At 39.4% G+C, this 19,293-nt stretch overlaps 1 protein-coding gene across 1 annotated transcript in view; it reads left to right on the top strand.

Annotated features, from left to right (window-relative positions):
- LOC124595503 (neutral alpha-glucosidase AB) overlaps nt 1–18,339 on the top strand; it is a 120,901-nt gene extending 102,562 nt beyond the window's left edge. Inside the window, exons 15-17 of the mRNA XM_047134266.1 lie at nt 11,568–11,677; nt 17,807–17,910; nt 17,998–18,339. Of these exons, the coding sequence (XP_046990222.1) occupies nt 11,568–11,677; nt 17,807–17,910; nt 17,998–18,107 (324 nt within the window). The 3' untranslated portion in view covers nt 18,108–18,339. The remainder of the gene's footprint in view (nt 1–11,567; nt 11,678–17,806; nt 17,911–17,997) is intronic.
- The last annotated feature ends 954 nt before the right edge of the window (nt 18,340–19,293 follow it).

Here is a 19,293-nt window from a genome sequence, read left to right as displayed (position 1 = left end):
TGTCATCCTTGAACTACTAAATTATCAGCTGTTTGTTATTTATATATTTAATTATAAGTATGTGTTGTGAATAGTTGGCAATCTGTTTATTCTGATTGATGCATGAAAACTGTGAAGGAAAAATTGTTTGCCACTTTGTAACTGTTGCAGTACATTGTGCTAAACTGAAAATAAAAACGATATGGAAGTTCAAAGAAATTGCAGCTATCTTGCTGTTTATGCCAGTGCAGACTTCATTTTAAATGTGTTATCTACAGCCTGTGTTTCTTCAGAAGTTAGCTGCCGCCGTTGGATAAGCAGCTGCCAGGAGCAAGTCGTATACTCCTAGCTCACTTACTTGTTACATAGTTTAATTCTTAATTTCTTTGCGTGTTTTTGGGTACTTGCATTGTTTAATTCATAAATTTCGGGCGTATTATAGTATTTGAGATTTGTAGCATCGCGCTTCAGTGTTTACTTCGTAGATTCTAACTTAAATTGCGTGTGAGTTTCGTATAGGAGGTGTAATTTCGAGTTTTAGTTACTGTAATCGTAAATTCAGGCAGATTGTAGCGCAGTCGTTAGGCATTTGTACAGGTTAGTTCATACATTCTTTGCGTGTTTCCCTTGCGTTTTCTAGGCACTGACTCATGTTTCAGTAACTGTTGTTCAACATTGATTAGAATGGACAGGGACTGTGATTGCTGTGTTCGGATGAGGGCTGAGTTGGCATCCCTTTGCTCACAGCTGCAAGCGGCGCTGACTTCGGTCATGCAGCTTGAGGCTGTTGCCAATCGGCACCACTGTGGGGAGCCGGGCTTGGGTATCACGGGGATGGCAACCTCGTCCCGTCTGTCCCCAGATTCGTCTGCCGCTGTGGTTGTCCCGGTTGTTCCCTGCAGTGGAGCTGATCTCTCACCTGTGGTTGATTGGGAGGTCGTTCCAAGGCGTGGTAGGCAGTGAAAGACATCCCCGGAAGCTGATCAGAAAGCCTCCCCGTTGCGTCTGACAAACAGGTTTCAGGCACTGTCTCTGGCTGAGCCAGATGCTGCTGCCTGCCCTGTTTCAGAGGATCATTCTCAGCCTTCAAGGTCCGGGCAATCGCAGAGGGTGGGCTTATTGGTAGTTGGGAGCTCCAATTTTAGGCACGTAATGAGGCCCCTTAGGGATATGGCGGCTAAGGAGGGGAAGAAATCCAGTGTGCACTTCGTGTACATTCCGGGTGGAGTCATTCCTGATATGGAAAGGGTCCTTCCGGATGCCATGAAGAGCACAGGGTTCAGCCAGCTGCAGGTGGTGGCACATGTCGGCACTAATGACGTGTGTCGCTTTGGATCTAAGGAAATTCTCTCTGGATTCCAGCGGCTATCTGATTTGGTGAAGGCTGCCGGTCTTGCTTACGAGATGAAGGCAGAGCTCACCATCTGCAGCATCGTTGACAGAACCGACTGCTGACCTTTGGTGCAGAGCTGGGTGGAGGGTCTGAATCAGAGGCTCAGACGGTTTTGCGACCGTGTTGGCTGCAGATTCCTTGACTTGTGCCATAGGGTGGTGGGGTTTCGGGTTCCGCTGAATAGGTCAGGAGTTCACTACACTCAGCTGGTGGCTACACGGGTAGCGGAGGCTGTGTGGCGTGGACTGGACGGTTTTTTAGGTTAGAAGGCCTCGGGAAAGTACGGGGTGGGCTGCAATCTCAAAGGGTGCAGGACGTGCTTGGATCAAGGAACAGTTGGAATTGTAATTGTAAATTGTTATTGTTGTGCTGGGAAAGTCCCTGAGCTTCAAGTGCTAATAGAAAGCACAGAAGCTGAAATCATTAGAGGTACAGAAAGCTGGCTAAAGCCTGAAATAAGTTCTGCAGAAATTTTTACGAAGTCTCAGACGGTTTTCAGGAAAGATAGATTAGGCAGAATTGGTGGTGGAGTGTTTGTGTTTGTCAGTACTGGTTTATCTTGTAGTGAAGTCAAAGTAGATACTCAGTGCGAATTGGTATGGGTGGAGGTTATACTTAACAGCCGAACTAAGTTAATAATTGGCTCCTTCTACCGACCCCCAGACTCCGATGATATAGTTGCTGAACAGTTCAGAGAAAATCTGAGTCTCGTAACAAATAAATACCCCAATCATATGGTTATAGTTGGTGCGGACTTCAACCTTCCCTCTATATGTTGGCAAAAATACTTGTTCAAAACCGGTGGTAGGCAGAAAACATCTTCTGAGATTGTCCTAAATGCTTTCTCCGAAAATTATTGCGAGCAGTTAGTCCACGAACCCACACGAATTGTAAATGGTTGCGAAAACACGCTTGACCTCTTAGCCACAAACAATCCAGAGCTAATAGAGAGCATCATGACTGATACAGGGATTAGTGATCACAAGGTCGTTGTAGCTAGGCTCAATACCGTTTCTTCCAAATCCACCAGAAACAAACGCAAAACAATTTTATTTAAAAAAGCAGATAAAGTGTCACTAGAAGCCTTCCTAAGAGACAATCTCCATTCCTTCCGAACTAACTATGCAAATGTAGACAAGATGTGGCTCAAATTCAAAGATACAGTAGCAACAGCAATTGAGAGATTCATACCTCATAAATTGGTAAGAGATGGAACTGATCCCCCATGCTACACAAAACAGGTCCGAACGCTGTTGCAGAGCCAACGGAAAAAGCATGCGAAGTTCAGAAGAATGCGAAATCCCGAAGATTGGCTAAAATTTACAGACGTGCGAAATTTGGCACGGACTTCAATGCGAGATGCCTTTAATAGGTTCCACAACGAAACATTGTCTCGAAATTTGGTAGAAAATCCGAAGAAATTCTGGTCATATGTAAAGTACACAAGCGGCAAGACGCAGTCAATACCTTCGCTGCGCAGTGCCGATGGTACTGTTACCGATGACTGTGCCCTTAAATCGGAGTTTGTGAACGCGGCTTTCCGAAATTCCTTCACCAGGGAAGACGAATGGAATATTCCAGAGTTTGAAACACGAACAGCTGCTAGCATGAGTTTCTTAGAAGTAGATACCTTAGGGGTTGCGAAGCAACTCAAATCGTTTGATACGGGAAAGTCTTCAGGTCCAGATTGTATACTGGTTAGGTTCCTTTCAGATTATGCTGATACAATAGCTCCCTACTTAGCAATCATATACAACCGCTCGCTCACCGATAGATCTGTACCTACAGATTGGAAAATTGTGCAGGTCACACCAGTGTTTAAGAAGGGTGGTAGGAGTAATCCATCGAACTAAGGACCTATATCATTGACATCGGTTTGGAGTAGGGTTTTGGAGCATATACTGTATTCAAACATTACGAATCACCTCGAAGGGAACAATCTATTGATACGTAATCAGCATGGTTTCAGAAAACATCGTTCTTGTGCAACGCAGCTAGCTCTTTATTCGCACGAAGTAATGGCCGCTATCGACAGGGGATCTCAGTTTGATTCCGTATTTCTGGAAAGCTTTTGACACCGTTTCTCACAAGTGACTTCTAATCAAGCTGCGGGCCTATGGGGTATCGTCTCAGTTGTGCGACTGGATTCGTGATTTCCTGTCAGGAAGGTCGCAGTTCGTAGTAATAGATGGCAAATCATCGAGTAAAACTGAAGTGATATCAGGTGTTCCCCAGGGAAGCGTCCTGGGACCTCTGCTGTTCCTGATCTATATAAATGACCTGGGTGACAATCTGAGCAGTTCTCTTAGGTTGTTCGCAGATGATGCTGTAATTTACCGTCTAGTAAGGTCATCCGAAGACCAGTATCAGTTGCAAGCAATTTAGAAAAGATTGCTATATGGTGTGGCAGGTGGCAGTTGACGCTAAATAACAAAAGTGCGAGGTGATCCACATGAGTTCCAAAAGAAATCCGTTGGAATTCGATTACTTGATAAATAGTAAAATTCTCAAGGCTGTCAATTCAACTAAGTACCTGGGTGTTAAAATCACGAACAACTTCAGTTGGAAAGACCACATAGATAATATTGTGGGGAAGGCGAGCCAAAGGTTGTGTTTCATTGGCAGGACACTTAGAAGATGCAACAAGTCCACTAAAGAGACAACTTACACTACACTCGTTCGTCCTCTGTTAGAATATTGCTGCGCGGTGTGGGATCCTTACCAGGTGGGATTGACGGAGGACATCGAAAGGGTGCAAAAAAGGCAGCTCGTTTTGTATTATCGCGTAATAGGGGGAGAGAGTGTGGCAGATATGATACGCGAGTTGGGATGGAAGTCATTAAAGCAAAGACGTTTTTCGTCGCGGCGAGATCTATTTACGAAATTTCAGTCACCAACTTTCTCTTCCGAATGCGAAAATATTTTGTTGAGCCCAACCTACATAGGTAGGAATGATCATCAAAATAAAATAAGAGAAATCAGAGCTCGAACAGAGAGGTTTAGGTGTTCGTTTTTCCCGCGTGCTGTTCGGGAGTGGAATGGTAGAGAGATAGTATGATTGTGGTTCGATGAACCCTCTGCCAAGCACTTAAATGTGAGTTGCAGAGTAGTCATGTAGATGTAGATGTAGCTAGGGCTCTTTATGTGGTACTATGTTTCTTCTTTTCATGGTCTCACTAAGATGTGAAGCGTGTTCAATTGCATTGAAATTTTTGGTCTAATTTCAGATACAAATTAGTGTTTCCATACATGATATACCAAATTTTAAAGTTTTGTAACTTAAGCAATATCTTTTTTAAATCATTATAACAGTTTCTGTGCTACACAGGGATAATAGATCTTAATTTCCCCACAGCCCACTCCTTTTGGGCCATCCATAGATAAAATCTCTCTTCCAAAAAACTAATTAAAAGCCAATAGAAATAGCACTGTCTTTCATTAGTGACAAATGTGTAATATACCAAGTCCATCTAAAATTTTATGCAATTTTGTACTGAGCTGACAATTAACTTTGACTATAAGCCTGCTCTAAACAGTTCAACCATTAAGCATCATTTTCCACAACACCAATAAATGTGTTTCCCATGTATCCCCCCCCCCCCCCCCCCTCCCCCCTTGAAATGCCAAGCCCATGTTATTTCAGATCTGTCTCATATTCAAAATTAACAATGTAAGAAGAGACAGATCAGTACTAACCATAAGTATTACACATTAAATTGCAGACTGGTACAATTAGAGACATTTACACGCAAGCTGTAAGCCACAGCCTTCATCAGAAAAAGGGAAACACAGACCGTACATATGACTGCCAATTCTGGCAGCTCGAGCCAGAATGCATTTTGGCGCGAGCTGCCATAATTGGCGGTCATGTTTGCATGAGGTTTGCTTGCTTGTGTGAATGGATGGTGTGTGTTTTTCTTTTTCCAATAAAGACTGTGACCGAAAGTTTATGTGTAAGTGACCTTTTAATCGTGTCTGTCTGCAATTTAACATGTAATCTTTACAGTAAGCAGCAAGACATGTGGGAGAAAGTAATATGCTATCTGACTCTACCCAGAACATACTGCCTCAGAATTTCAGTTGTAAATATCTCTGTGATGCATGCCTTTCTTGTAGGGTAGAACAAACAAATAGGCTCAATTGCAGGTGCAGTAAATGACAGGATTGTGGGAAACCGGTGTTTGTTGGGAAAAGAGATTGCCTATGAAACAACTAAGGGAACAAGTACCATTGAGCATATGCCAAGAAAGATGTTTGCAGGTTTGTTTCATTGACGGTGGGGTGCAACAAAAATAATGATAAGTCATAACTAAAAGACACTTAAGTAAAGAGACCAAATTTTGTGAGAACCTGCTGAGACAATGCAAAAGAACTAGATCTTCTGGTAGAAACTGTGAATATTCTTCAGCCTCGCCTCCTCGGTATTTGTCTTATGGAGATTGCATTTCACATCTGATCCATGAGTGGAATGGAAAGAAACTTTTATAGATGGTCCAACAAAAATACACTTTAGCGTATATCTGAGATAGTCATCAAGTTCTGCATATTGCTAGAGGATCCAGAACACATTGGTACAGTCTGTTTCCACTTTCATCTGAGGGCTGTCTCTCTTGTTTTGGCACCTTTACTGGTATGCTAGAGTTCTGTGCCACAAACATTTTAATGTTTACCAGTATCACAGACTTGTGCTTACAAGCAATCAAAAAATTAATTATCAACAAAAATAATCAATTTTCAGTTTTTGAAAATATTATGTAACTGGGTAGATCGAAAATCTATGCCCCAAGTGGCAGCGGGAGAAACACACACACACACACACACACACACACACACACACACACACACAGATTAACAAAATTTGCAAGGTTTCAGAGCCAGTAGCTCCTTTTTCAGGCAGAAGAGTTGAGGAGCAACGAAGAAGAATGAAGGAAAATGACTGGCATTGTTTAGGAAATAGGGATAGTTTCGAAAAGTTGTCCAGAATCCTGGGCTAGGGGAGGTTTACTGGATAGGTTGAAAAGGAAAGATTGTTAGGAATAAACTGAGCAGGATTTGAAAACTTGAGAGTCTAGAATAGTCGGAGAGCATAATAAACAACACAGAGGTTACTGACAAAACATTGTGTAAGAGTTAATAAGAACAAAAAGCCAAGTGCATGGTGGAGTGTGGAGGGAAAATAGACAGGCAAAAAAATATAGAAAACTAAAAGAGAGTAATGAAAGGAATAGTTACTAAGAAGAAATGCTGATACCGAAGAAATTAATGTAAATTAAGGCCAGGTGGCATTGTTATGCCAGTACCTATCTGTTGAGTTCTGAGAACTTAGGGTCTGGGGAAGAATCCAGATGGCACATATGATGAAACAAGCACGAGGTCACAACTGTTGTGTTGTAGAGTGAGCTCTGCAACAGGATGTTGTGTTGCCAGTATATACCCTCTGTCTATATTCATTCATCCTGACTGATAACGTGATGTTAGTCATACCAATATAGAAGGCCGAATACTGTTTACATAACAGCTGGTACACAACATTCATCATTCCACTAGTGGCTCTACCTTTGATAATGTATGTTTTACCAGCAACAAGTCTGATGCAGGTAGTGGCAGGAGGGTGCATAGGACGAGTCCTACAGCAGAGACAGACACAGGGGTAGGAGCTGTAGGATAGGGAAATGGGTGGAGGAGGAGGATAAGGCCTGACATGGGTCTTGCATCTCTCTCATTGTACAAAATCTGCAGTTACCTGCCTCTCTTGTTTCCGTGCATGGTGTCATCTTCCAAGCCTGTTTCAAACTGTACAATAACAAGCCAGACTTCACCACAAAAAGCTATCCAATCTTATGCTAAACTACCTCAACAGTGGTGTTTTCCTTCCAACTTCTTTTCAGCTCCCAAAACAGCCACACCATCAACCACCATTCTCTCCTACAAACTGAGCTTGGCCAACATTCTTAACATTCCCTAGCCTTCAACACTGGCTCTGAGAGCAATGGTAACTCATGATCACAAGAGCCAGCCACATCAGTATAGTGTTCTCAACCCTTTCATGTAAGGCACTTGCACTTCCTGAATAACCTGGGGGAGGGGGTCTTACTTTCAGCCCTAAACATACATTTCTGGTTTGGTGAAGGACCTATTCTCTTCACATGTAGTGTCAACTGGAAACATCTCTTTGCAACCCAAACCCAAAACCTTTTCAACAGCAAACCTGACAGTGAACCTTGCCTTAAACAATTCTAACCATGATTCCAAATTGACCCACCACCACTACCTCAAAATCACGCCTTACAAGTCTTACAAGAAATCCGTAACATCTGGCATTGCTTCACATCCCTTTCTCAGGTCCCTACAACATGATCCTAGCCTATCCTCTGCAGAACTCTGGGCTCTTTGCCCCTTAAAAATTGATGATTCCATTATTATCAGCTGAGCGGACAAAGGATCTACACCAGCTGTCTGACAACTCATTGTACAGGATCTGCCATAAAGATTGCATCCCTATGATACAGAAAGATCTAAAGTCCCTCCTTAAAATGCCAGGCCTCTCACAAGAACTAACAGCTCAATCCATAGAACTTATTATCCCACCCAAACATCTCCACCTTTTACTTTCTTCCTAAGATCCACCAACCCATTTACCTTACCTGTCCCATAGTTGCTGGCTTCAGAGCACCCACCAAATGTATATCTCCCCATTTTGATCTACACCTGCAGTCTATAGTACAAAGATTTCCCTTCTGTATTAAAGACGCCAACCATTTATTAGTTCACAACCATTTACTAGTTCGTTTGAATCTGTGCCTGTCCCACTCCCATCACACACTTTGCTTCCCAATTGAAGGAACCTCCCTTTATACCAACACCCCCCATGTACTGCTGCTGAACATTACCACCATCAATGCCCACTTGATTCCAAACATATGACATCCTTCTTGGTCACAGTAATCAATTTCATTCTTGCCAGCAACTACCTTATCTTTGGTGGGGAGACATACAAACATATCAGGGGCGTGGCTGTGGGAATCAGGACAGCTCCTTGTATACCAAACTGTTCCTGGGTCTCTCCGAGGACGATTTCATGTTACCCAAAAGCCTTCAGGCACAGGTTTGGTTTAGATACATTGATGACATCTTTCCATATCGACTCAGGTGTGACTAACGTGTTAAAATTTGTGGAATCTCTACATACATTCTCCCAGTTAAATTTCACACTGCCTTATTCCGAATACCATGGCATGTTCCTTGATGTTGACCTCGGTCTCACAGAGGATCAGCTACACATTTCTGTTTTTATTAAATATACTGACAAACAGCAGTTCTCATAGTTTGACAGTTTCCATCCTTTCAATGTCAAACATTCCCTCCCGTACAGCCTTTGCACTTGGGGCAAATGTATTTGTTCAGATCCCACCAGCCTAGTTCAAAAGGAGATTTCCCAGACCATCACATCCAATCCTGGTACTGCTGATCTCTCCTTAAAACAACTTAGTACATCTTGTCACTCAATGTTATCCTGGTCCCAGGCAAATTGAGCAAATCAGTTTATTCTTTTGCCATTAGGTGTGGTCTAAGGTGGACACTATTTGTTCTGGGCAGTTCTTGAGACCCCCCTCCCCCCAAAAAATGTTTTTTGTGAAAAGTACCAGTTTTGGGGATGGCCCCTTCCCTTCTATAATTTCTATTCATGGCAGATTGTAAAACGTTTTACCTTATGTTCATAAGGTGATATCCTTAAAGGAAGTTTGAAACTTGTTTTGGCATCATTACTCAGTACCGTGATACAGAGGTTCAAAGTTACCTTACTTACGCCGCAAAAACATATCCACTCTGAGGCATAAATAAAGGTTTAACTAATGTATTGGACACATGGCAAGGGTTCTGAGGTGATAGGAAGGGTTCCGAGGTTACCGAACTATAATTTTAGTTGTCATTTTTTCACCAACAAAACTGTGACATGCTGTCTCTATATAATGGGCACTTCACACCTACACAGGCTGTCTTGACCTGGAAATTATTCAACGGTGCCAACTCATGGTATAAGTAACTTACAAAAAATTATTTTATCACATGAAATTCAGACATTGCGATTTTACTGGATGCTCTAGTTGTGGCCTAAAAATGTTGTGCATTTGAATATAAAGTAGTGTAAAGTTAACTTGCATAGGATGGGAGTCCTGTGCTCACTTTAAACTAGAAGCAGCTTATATTTTGTGGCGTGGTCACTTCGGATTGTACTTCTGTGGTACTGCTTTAATTTTTTTCTTTTTTTATTCCTCAAGGTGGTGGTTTTGTTTTTTTAATTTAGTGTAGGACTCTATTTATTGTATTTGGATGAAACAAAAGGCAATCCCCATTTGGATGAGAATAATTCCTATTCTGCATTCTGTGATAATCTATTATTCCTACCTATTTGTTGTTTATGTGCATCAAAGTATATAAATGTGTTGAAGTATATAAAAAGTCGAAACTTTACTGACCTACAGGATCCATTTTATGTAAGCACCCCCTCCCCCCGCTGTAACAGGGAAAAGAAAAGAACCAGCTGAAAAACGCAGTCTAATCACAAAAAAAGGCAACTAGGACTGAAAATTGGGAATCAACTGCTCTGGTCTTCATTCCACTTTCCTCAGCAAAACTTTTGGCATGCAAACATATTCACACGTTTTGTGCCAAAAGAGAGTGGCAGAGAGAAAGGAGACAGTGCCAGTGGGAGAGAAAGAGAGAAGAGATGCATGGTGAAGAGAGTGAGAGGTGGGTGAAGACAATAGCAGTGAGGGACAGTGGAAGTAAAAGAGAAATGGATGGAGAGTGAAACAGTGGGAGTGGGAGCAAAATATAGAAGAGACAGTGGAAATGAAAAATACAGATGAGTGGAGACCTTATATAGACTTGGAAAGTCTGGGCGCTTCTAGACCAGAGAACTTTAACATGTAGATATGGGGGAGGACACATTTTGGAGCAAAATAGGGTATAGTGGAAGAACTGAGTTGGACGCCACAACCACCCCCCCCCCCCCCCCCCTGAATTTTTAAGATGTCGAGGTGTAGTGGAGACAGTGGCCATGGGACAGAAAGGCTAAAGGAGACAGTATGGTGAGGGAGGCAGAATGAGGATTGACAAAGCTGGTTCCTGACTTTTCTGTCAAGTCTTTTAATGACTTTGTGCTCTGAGAGGAGCATTTTTCAGCTGGTTCTTATTTGTTTCATGAATAACATTTGCAGATGAATATTTTATGCATGCATTACTCCATATTACTGGGTAAAAGAAAACTGAACTTTCTGACTACTCTTTTTCTTACCTTTAGAAAAACAAGGTTATACACGCATATCTTAATATGATCAAATACAATCAGCAATATAGGTATGCTCCTGTAAGGTATTTTAAATGTCAAACCTGAAGATTTAAATAATGTGCAGTTGTTTTTGCAGAAATATCAGTAATATTGACATGCACAGTTCTGATATTGTATTTTATGGACTCAGATAATACAATGTATTTTTGTTGAGAAACTGAAAAGTAATGAAACTCTAATTAATAGAATGTTGATGAATAGAAATATAAGTTTTCTTCCTAATGTGATTACTGTTATAAAGTTATTGAAAATCATGCATAATGCATTGCAGTGTTCTGTTGTATAATGGTAGTCTTCTGATGTTTTGCTACATGCTGTTCAGACTTTATACTAAATATTATACAGGGTGCAACAGGAGGAATGGTCAATATTGAGGTATATGACAGGAATAACCACTCAAAGAAAAAAAAAATTCTAGTAAAGATGGGCTTTAAAATGCATACCTTAAAGGCTATGAGCACGGAGATGTATGAAATTAGGAAAGATGAAAAAGTCCTCATACCTCTCAAGTTAGTAGGCACTTCAGAGCCCATGTTTACTGGAATTTTTTTTCTTGTTTTGGACTGTACTATCACCTCTCAAAATATGGAGAGCAAAGGAGTTGCAGTAGAAGAGATTTGTTCATAGTATCGAAGATGGAAAAAGTGCTCTATCTCTAGAGGTATGCATTTTAGAGCCCAGGTTTAATAGACTTGTTTGCTTTCAGTGATTGTTCCTGCTGTAACCCTGAACATCGAGCGTTCCTCCTATGACATCCTGCAGGTGTTACTGTATTTTTGTACACGCACAGTGATATTTAAAGAATTTAGTTATTAAATTTGTCTTCCTTTTTTCTGCCCTTAGAAAACTGCTTCTGGCCGATTATACATGGATGATGGAGAGACCTTTGAATACAAGAAAGGAGCATATTTGTATTTATCTCTTGAATTTGCTGGAAATAAACTTACATCAAGGTAACTGAAAAAAGATAGAGAAAATTCTTAATTCAATATTTGTATAAAACCATTGACAGAAGCTGAGAAATGGGATTGTGTAATATATTTATTTAGGGTAAACTTAGCTAATTTTGCAGTATTAAGGTTTTTTTGCCTCTAGTATTTAAAAGAAATATTAAAAATGGAATTTTTGTGTCAAATGATAAGTAAAAGTAGTTTAATTCGTTGATATAAATGTTAAATATTGAAAGTTAAATTTCAGATACAAAAAGCTTTCTTAAAATAGTGCTGATTTACTGTATTAATAAGAACTCGGGCAATTTTTCAACCCTCGGGTAATTTCGCAGTAGCAGTTACAATTCTAAGAAAATACTTTGGTGTCATCAGAACATGATTTAATGTAACCAGAGCCATGCAGGGTAGCCGTGCAGTCTAAGGCGCCATGCCTCGGTTCACACGGCTCCTCCGCCCCCCCCCCCCCCCCCCCTCTCCGCCTTCCCCCATCGGAGGTTCGAGTCCTCCCGTGTGTGTGTGTGTGTGTGTGTGTGTGTGTTTTGTCCTTGGTGTAAGTTAGATTAAGCAGTGTGTATGCCTAGGGACCGATGATGTTAGCAGTTTGGTCCCATAGGAACTTACTTTACTTTGTTTACTATTACTACAGTAGTATAAGTAATGTAATCAAAGGTAATATGATCATTTAATTACATACTTTAACATAAAAATGAATAATAAAATAAACAAAATTATTTACTGCAGTCATACAAAATCTTAAAATCGGAAATGTAACTGAAGCTAGTTCTTAAAATCGAAAATGTGATTAAAGTTAATCGGAATCAGCATCACTGCATAAACAGCATGTGAACTGAGCATAATACACCTTCATTCTTCGCCAAGACAGATGAAACCAGCACTCTCACTTCAAACAACAAATCTACTCTTGGCCATCATTATATCATCTTCGTAATTTCCACCACACGATGAACAAATGTTGTCATCCTTTCCTGCATTTCTTATTAATCTTCTCTGTACAGGCATACATCATCTTGTTGAAGGAACTACTTGTGTGCACGCTTGCTATTTTCCAATTCTAGCTTTTGAAGTACTCATTTTCCTTGTTGCCTCTCTGCTGGAACATTCCCCTTTGATTTGGAATTTATTCTTTCTGCTTCCCTTTCTTCAGGGGCCTTCAGGCCTCATGCAACCAACATGCCTTCATCAGCAATAACTCTGGTTGAAGTAGCTGTATGTCTCCTCTTTCTCCATGATTTTATGGATTTAGGAAGAGGCATGTTAATTTCTTCCCAGATATTTTCAGTTTGATCTGTTGACACTTTTATCTCAGATGGCACATTATGAACAGCTTCTTTTTGCTGTGCTGGTACACATCCATCTACTGTTCTTTCAGGTAGCTCTACTTGCTGCGCATTGAAGGTCACATGAATTTGGGAAACCTTCAAAGTGACATCTAGAATGGCATCTCTATTTATGGGAAAAATTCTAGTTTTAGAAAAACCACTCTTGTTGGTGGCTGGAGATATAGTTTCGTCCTTGGACTTCTTGAACAGATGGTAAAAATCCATCCTTGTAGGCTCGTAACCACAGTTTTCATAAAGTATCTCACATTCCTTTCTAAGCCATTTTTAGAGGGCCAAACATGGACACATCACACGGCTGCAAGATCTGAGTGGTGTGATGGAAAGATAACAAAAATAATGCCATTATCATGTCTGAATTGTAGAGCTTCTGGAGAGACATGGCTAGAATGTGAGTCCATCAATAGCAGAACAGGACAAGTGAGAGGAATGTGATTAATGAAGTGCTTCAAGGACTCCAAGAACATTTCCGAATTTATTCAGCCATTTTTTGACTGCTAACTGGCTCAGTGGGAGCATTTTCCTTCAAGCTATCGGTGACACAAACCCCCTTGAAAATAAACAGGGGAGGTACTGTTTGTCCCATAGCATTGGCAGCAATCATAACTGTTGGTCTCCCCCTTTTCAGCAGTTGTCTTCTGGTTGACACATTTCCCTCCTTTCAATGAAACAATTTTATTGGCTTATTCGCCATTGGAAATCCTGTTTCGCTAGATTTCAAATTAGATTTGGCTTTGTCCCGAGCCATGTTTTCTCATACACAGTACGTATATATCATAAAAATCGTTCAAATTAGAACGATTCAAAGTTGCGGCCCTATGATATGACAGATTTTCTGGATGACGTAAACTTAAGCCATATCATTTCTTAAATGAATTCCACCAGTCCCATCCTGCCTTGTCTCTTTCTTTCCCAAATGGGTTCTCCTGAGGTATCTGCTGCTAATTTGCGAGCGTAACAACGCATATCACTTGCCGACAGTCCGAAACCCAGTTCTTGCCTTTCAGTTGCATACTTAACCGATTTAGTTTCCTCTTCCTTTTGTTAAAAAGAAGGGGCACCCCTTTTTCATGAGAGCACACTCCACAGGATTGGCATAAACTCTTGTCTATCCTTTAGGGTGTTGTAAGGTATGCCAAAATCTTTACTGTATCTATAAATTGACCAGCCATCCTTTAACACCCTTTGTACAGCTTCTTCCAAATCCTTTCTGCTGTACTGCTCTCCATATTTGCCTCTAGGTTTAGACATCTGTAATAAACTAAACCAATAAATACCTTAAGACTTCCTTTATGAGTGTCAGTATTGTGTTCAAATCATGAAAGCACTTTAATTCGGCATAACAACATGTAAAATACGTTCTTTTATTTGATTCGCGTGCTTCTCGAACTGCTTTATGCCCCCGCCAGCAGCACCAAATTTTTAAGAACTTCAGTACTGGAAAAAGTGAATTACAAGCAAACTATTGGTGTCAAAGTGGTGAACAAGACCTCGAAGTAAATAGAGGACTGTGAAGAAACCATCAATAAAAGTCTTATACTTACACTTCAGATTATATCAGCAGTATTGATAAAAAAAACCAGAAATCTGTCACCGAACACGTGCTACACTGAAAATATTCTCAACCACACTGGAAAAAATTTTGTCACAGCAACAAGGATGCTCTCCGGTAGCTGTTTTCTCAATCACACGCTGCTGGTAGGTGCTGCCACCTGTGGTGCAGTGTTCGTACTTAAAATCAGCTCGTACAATTTCGCAGTGAAAGGATATGTATGGTACTGCGAAATTAGCTGTACTACAAAATTAGCTGAGTTTGCCCTATTTTTCAGACCAGTGCTTATATTTCATAATTCTATGACAAATATCCATGTGCCACTTCTAATTTTGTGCCAAATAAAATTGTTTTGGTTCTTGCTGGAAAACTGTATCACCCAAGTCATATGATGTGCCACAAACTTTGTAGATGAAGCAAAGCTACATCTGTCTCTAGTTCATTTCTTAGTAAAACTTTTACTTTTGTGTAAAAAATTAAATACTGCTTTTGGGATTTGCATATGTTCTCCACTATGCAGTCCTCCTCATTTTGAATCTGAGGAAACTTTTTCATAAAAAAAAGAAAAAAAGAAAGAGAAAAAGAAAAAATTGATTTTTCCACATCTTATAGTTTGACATCACAGAGTGATAATGAATTGGTTTTCTTTTTGTTATTGCCCGTTGTTGTTGTGATAATTTGCCGGTAAGTAAATCACCGTGCATATTTTGGAAAGGTTGCTGTGAAGAATGTAGTTGTGGACTAGTTTGACTTTGGTGGATTGTAGGTCTCAGATTGCCACATATAGCTGTCATATCAAAATTGTTTCTAATGTTGGAACAAGAACAATATCTATTTACATTCTCAAAAAGATGTGTGAGATGTATTGGAGGTTGCTTGCCACAAGATTGGCAGTCACGTGCCTCTCATTTTGTTATTGCCACCTGCTATGCAGAGTGTGGTGCTGCCTCATGTTTCTCTTTTTCATATGCTCTCAGTACAAGCTGAAGCTGCAAACGAAAATCTTGCTGAAGTGAAAAGACACCGGGAGCCATCAGCTTTTGATGCTGACTGGATGCTTCCTCTTTTCTTCCCCCCCCCCCCCCCCCCCCCCCCCCAGTTTAAGCGTCCTGATTTCATTAAACTTTGTGACAGGCATAAAATAGATCTGGAACTTAACTAAATTCCTGTCACTTATGAATGTTGCTCATGCAGCTGGACAAAGCGGAGAAGTAAACAGGATTTTTCTTATCGTCATGGGACTCTCCCATTTTTTCAAATACATTTTCTGCCATTGTGTAGAGTTCATCACCCACTGCTGCACCTTCGATGGTGACTGATCTCACTTCAAGTCCAGCAACATTTTTTCTGAATACTCCTCAAATTGAATCACATACTACCTTATGATACTGAACTGTTGAGAAGTGCTGCCTGCAGTTGATTAATCTGTAACTATTATTTATGTATGTACCACCTTGAATAAAGTACCATACTAGGTGGTCTCATAAAAAATAAACTTTTCTTGGTTGCATTTTTAATGTCATTCACACACTTTCATCAGCTTACCTTATTGTATTTTGTAGTTCCTCAACAAGAGAAATAAAATGTCAAAAATTTATGTCCTGTTTTGTCAGAGTAGCCGATATTAGACTCATTCTGTAGAATACATGGAATTTATGTTCGTGTTGGAAGATCTCATGGGATACCACAGCCAAACTATGGTTGATATTTGTAGCATTGTATGGGTACACCAAGTACTTCCTTTTCTTTTTCAGGCTATTGAGCATTAAATCATAAGCCACAATAATGTCCTCTTCAGAATAGCTCATGATTGCAACAAACGGAAACTTGATTCCTGCTGTATCGTCATATGGAGAGTCCACCACATATCGGATCATCCCAGTGGGAACATAGTGTCAACTGATAAGCATAATGGCGAGTGATCATTATTGCAACATGCCATTCAATCTTCATTGCAGTGTGTTGTATCGCATATCATATTGTCTCAGTGTGAACCATGGCTGAAAGAAAACTTGGTCTGTGGTATGAATGAATAAAGATACACATTTCTAATATCCATTCAAAAAAAGTGTCAAAAGGCTTTTTATACCTTACAACGGAATTTTCATACAAGTAGAAGAGCACAGTTATGTACTCCTTAATTCCAATAAAAAATTCAATCATTTTAAATCTGATAGTGCTCTCTGTTAAGTTGCTGGTGGAACCCAAAATACATTCTCACTGTTCAACTTTTTAGGTACTTCCTGTTGCCAAATTTTCTATTCTCAAACTTTCTCTTTGTAGCAGAGAATATACAACAGTGAACCCCTGTAACATATTAAAACTGCCTGCTTGACTGAGGTCTGAGTCAGCTTTCTATCTGCTCTTCCAAATGAACCATCTGAGTGCAACCAACAAAAAGGAATAATCCTTGTTTGAACAATACTCCAGCACACACATCTAATTTGAAGCTTCTTCCAGTACTCCTTGTATAAAATTCACCCCAGAAAAATAAATCCAGACTATCTGGATAGTATGTTAGTGTATTTATTGATTAAATGCAAAAATTGCCTCTTTTTTTTAAGCAAACATTTGTCATTGTCCTGTGACAAATGCTTTTTTCAAGCATTACATGTTGCTAAAGTCCTCAATGTATCATCCAGTTGAAGAAATAATAAAAAGCAAATAATGTCCTTTGCATCTGCTTCTAGTGGTAGGAGTATTGTCAGTGTTCTCCATATATAGCCAGTCATCAAAAGTAGAGAGAAGTGATCGAAGGTATGGCCACCAAGTTTACTGATTGATACTTGTGTTCAAATGCTTTGAATCTTAATTGAAACAGCATTATAATTTAAAATAAATTTTATAGTTAATATCAGCAGCCAAGTGTTAATTTCTGATGATAACAAAATGTATAGTGTAATGGTATGATGAAAAATATTAAATTTAATAGTTGACATCAGAAGGGTTACCTGTAATTTAAATAATATACATAATTGGAAAGCGGATAGTAGTGTGTTTTTATTTGCAAATACTAACCTGTCCTGTGTCACCAAAAAGAAGTAAATCAGTGTTTTCTGTACACTTGGAGACCAATAATTATTTTCTTTTTGCTGCATTATTGCAATGAATGATTTAATTAATTTGAAGAAGAAATGTTAATTTTTGCTAATAATACTAGTAAAGTGAAACATTTTTTGCCAAGTAAACTAACTTTTTGCTTTTTTATTCCATTCTTTACAGGAAAATCAAGAAAGAAGGAAGTTTTTCAACCAAATCTTGGCTAGAAAGGGTGGTAATCATGGGTATTGAATCAGGAATTAAGAGTGCAGTTGTTGAAAGTAAAGGTAAGCTATAATCTCTCTACCCCTCATAGTCTTCGCTATGGTTCCAATTATTTACTGTTCATTTTTTAATTTTATTTTTTATTGCAGGTACTGGAAAAATAACTGTAAATACTATATATGACAACAACAGCAATGTGTTAGTAGTGCGAAAACCAAGTATAAATATGGCTGAAGAATGGAGTATATTGTTGCAGTGATTTTTGTAGCTCTCATTGTTTTTGTATGGCCAAAAATGGCTGACTGTCTTTAGGGAACATGGGTTGTCAGTGTAAGAGTTAAAAGTGGTAGAACAGTGTTTTTAAGAGATTTATTGTCAATACTGGATTACTTTTTTACTTAAAGTAAAGTTTTGAAGTGAGGTGTGCCTGTATATTTTGTATTTATTTTAGGAATATTTGTTTATGAAGTACAGATATTTTTTTATTTGTTTGCATGTGTTTAATGTGCATCCTGAATTTTGAATACAGTTCCTTATTGATCACTGTATCTATAATCACATTCCATTGTGAACAAAACATTTCAGTTGAATTATATTGTAAGTATTTTGCAGCTGTATACATCTCTAAGAATGAAAAATACACACACATAAAAGAATCAGTTTGGAACATTTTGCATCTGTTCATTTGTTGAGAAGATACATCACCTCTATAGAGTTTCAAAATCACATTACAGAATTCATCAATCAACCATGTTGAGAAAGTATGTCAGTTGCAGTAGTTTTGTTTTACCATATTTTTTAAAGTATGAACTGTTCTAAACTTGTCAAATGTATATGGGGGATAATATCTTTTTTTGGTTTCTTGTGTTCTGAATGACTGCATGTGTATTGTAAGATTGAAATGTTTAAATTATTATTTTTCCAGCTGTAGCTCGGACTTTTTCACTAGCATATGTAATTCTTTAGGGTCATATGTAAGATAATTACAAGAGGTTACTCTGCTTGTAGCATATTTTAAGAGTCAGTCTTATTTTTCAGCAATGCTGGCATTGTGCAGAAATGCTTGGTGTATTCCTGAACGGGGTGGTATAGTAGGCTGGAAGGTATACTCTTCTGATTCCTTTGAAGCACTGTAATCCATTCTAAGTGTAAAACAGGAAATCTGTTTATGGCAAAAAAATTAAGGGAAAATTGCTGAAAATGGTGAGAGCTGTGGATCGTGTTTGATATGATTCTTATGTAAAATACGGGAGAAGGAGAGTTGCTACTCACCATATAGCAGAGGTGCTGAGTCGCGATAGGCACCATAAAAAGATTCACGCAATCGTAGCTTTCTGCAGTTTCAGAGAGCAATATTGACCCTACAACTTATCTTAGAAAATAGATTAAGGAAAGGTAAACCTACATTTCTAGCATTTGTAGACCTAGAGAAAACTTATGACAAT

The sequence above is a fragment of the Schistocerca americana genome, chromosome 2, assembly GCF_021461395.2.
Source record: "Schistocerca americana isolate TAMUIC-IGC-003095 chromosome 2, iqSchAmer2.1, whole genome shotgun sequence".
NCBI classification, from domain to species: Eukaryota; Metazoa; Arthropoda; class Insecta; order Orthoptera; family Acrididae; genus Schistocerca; species Schistocerca americana.
This window is presented reverse-complemented; position numbering and strand designations above follow the sequence as displayed.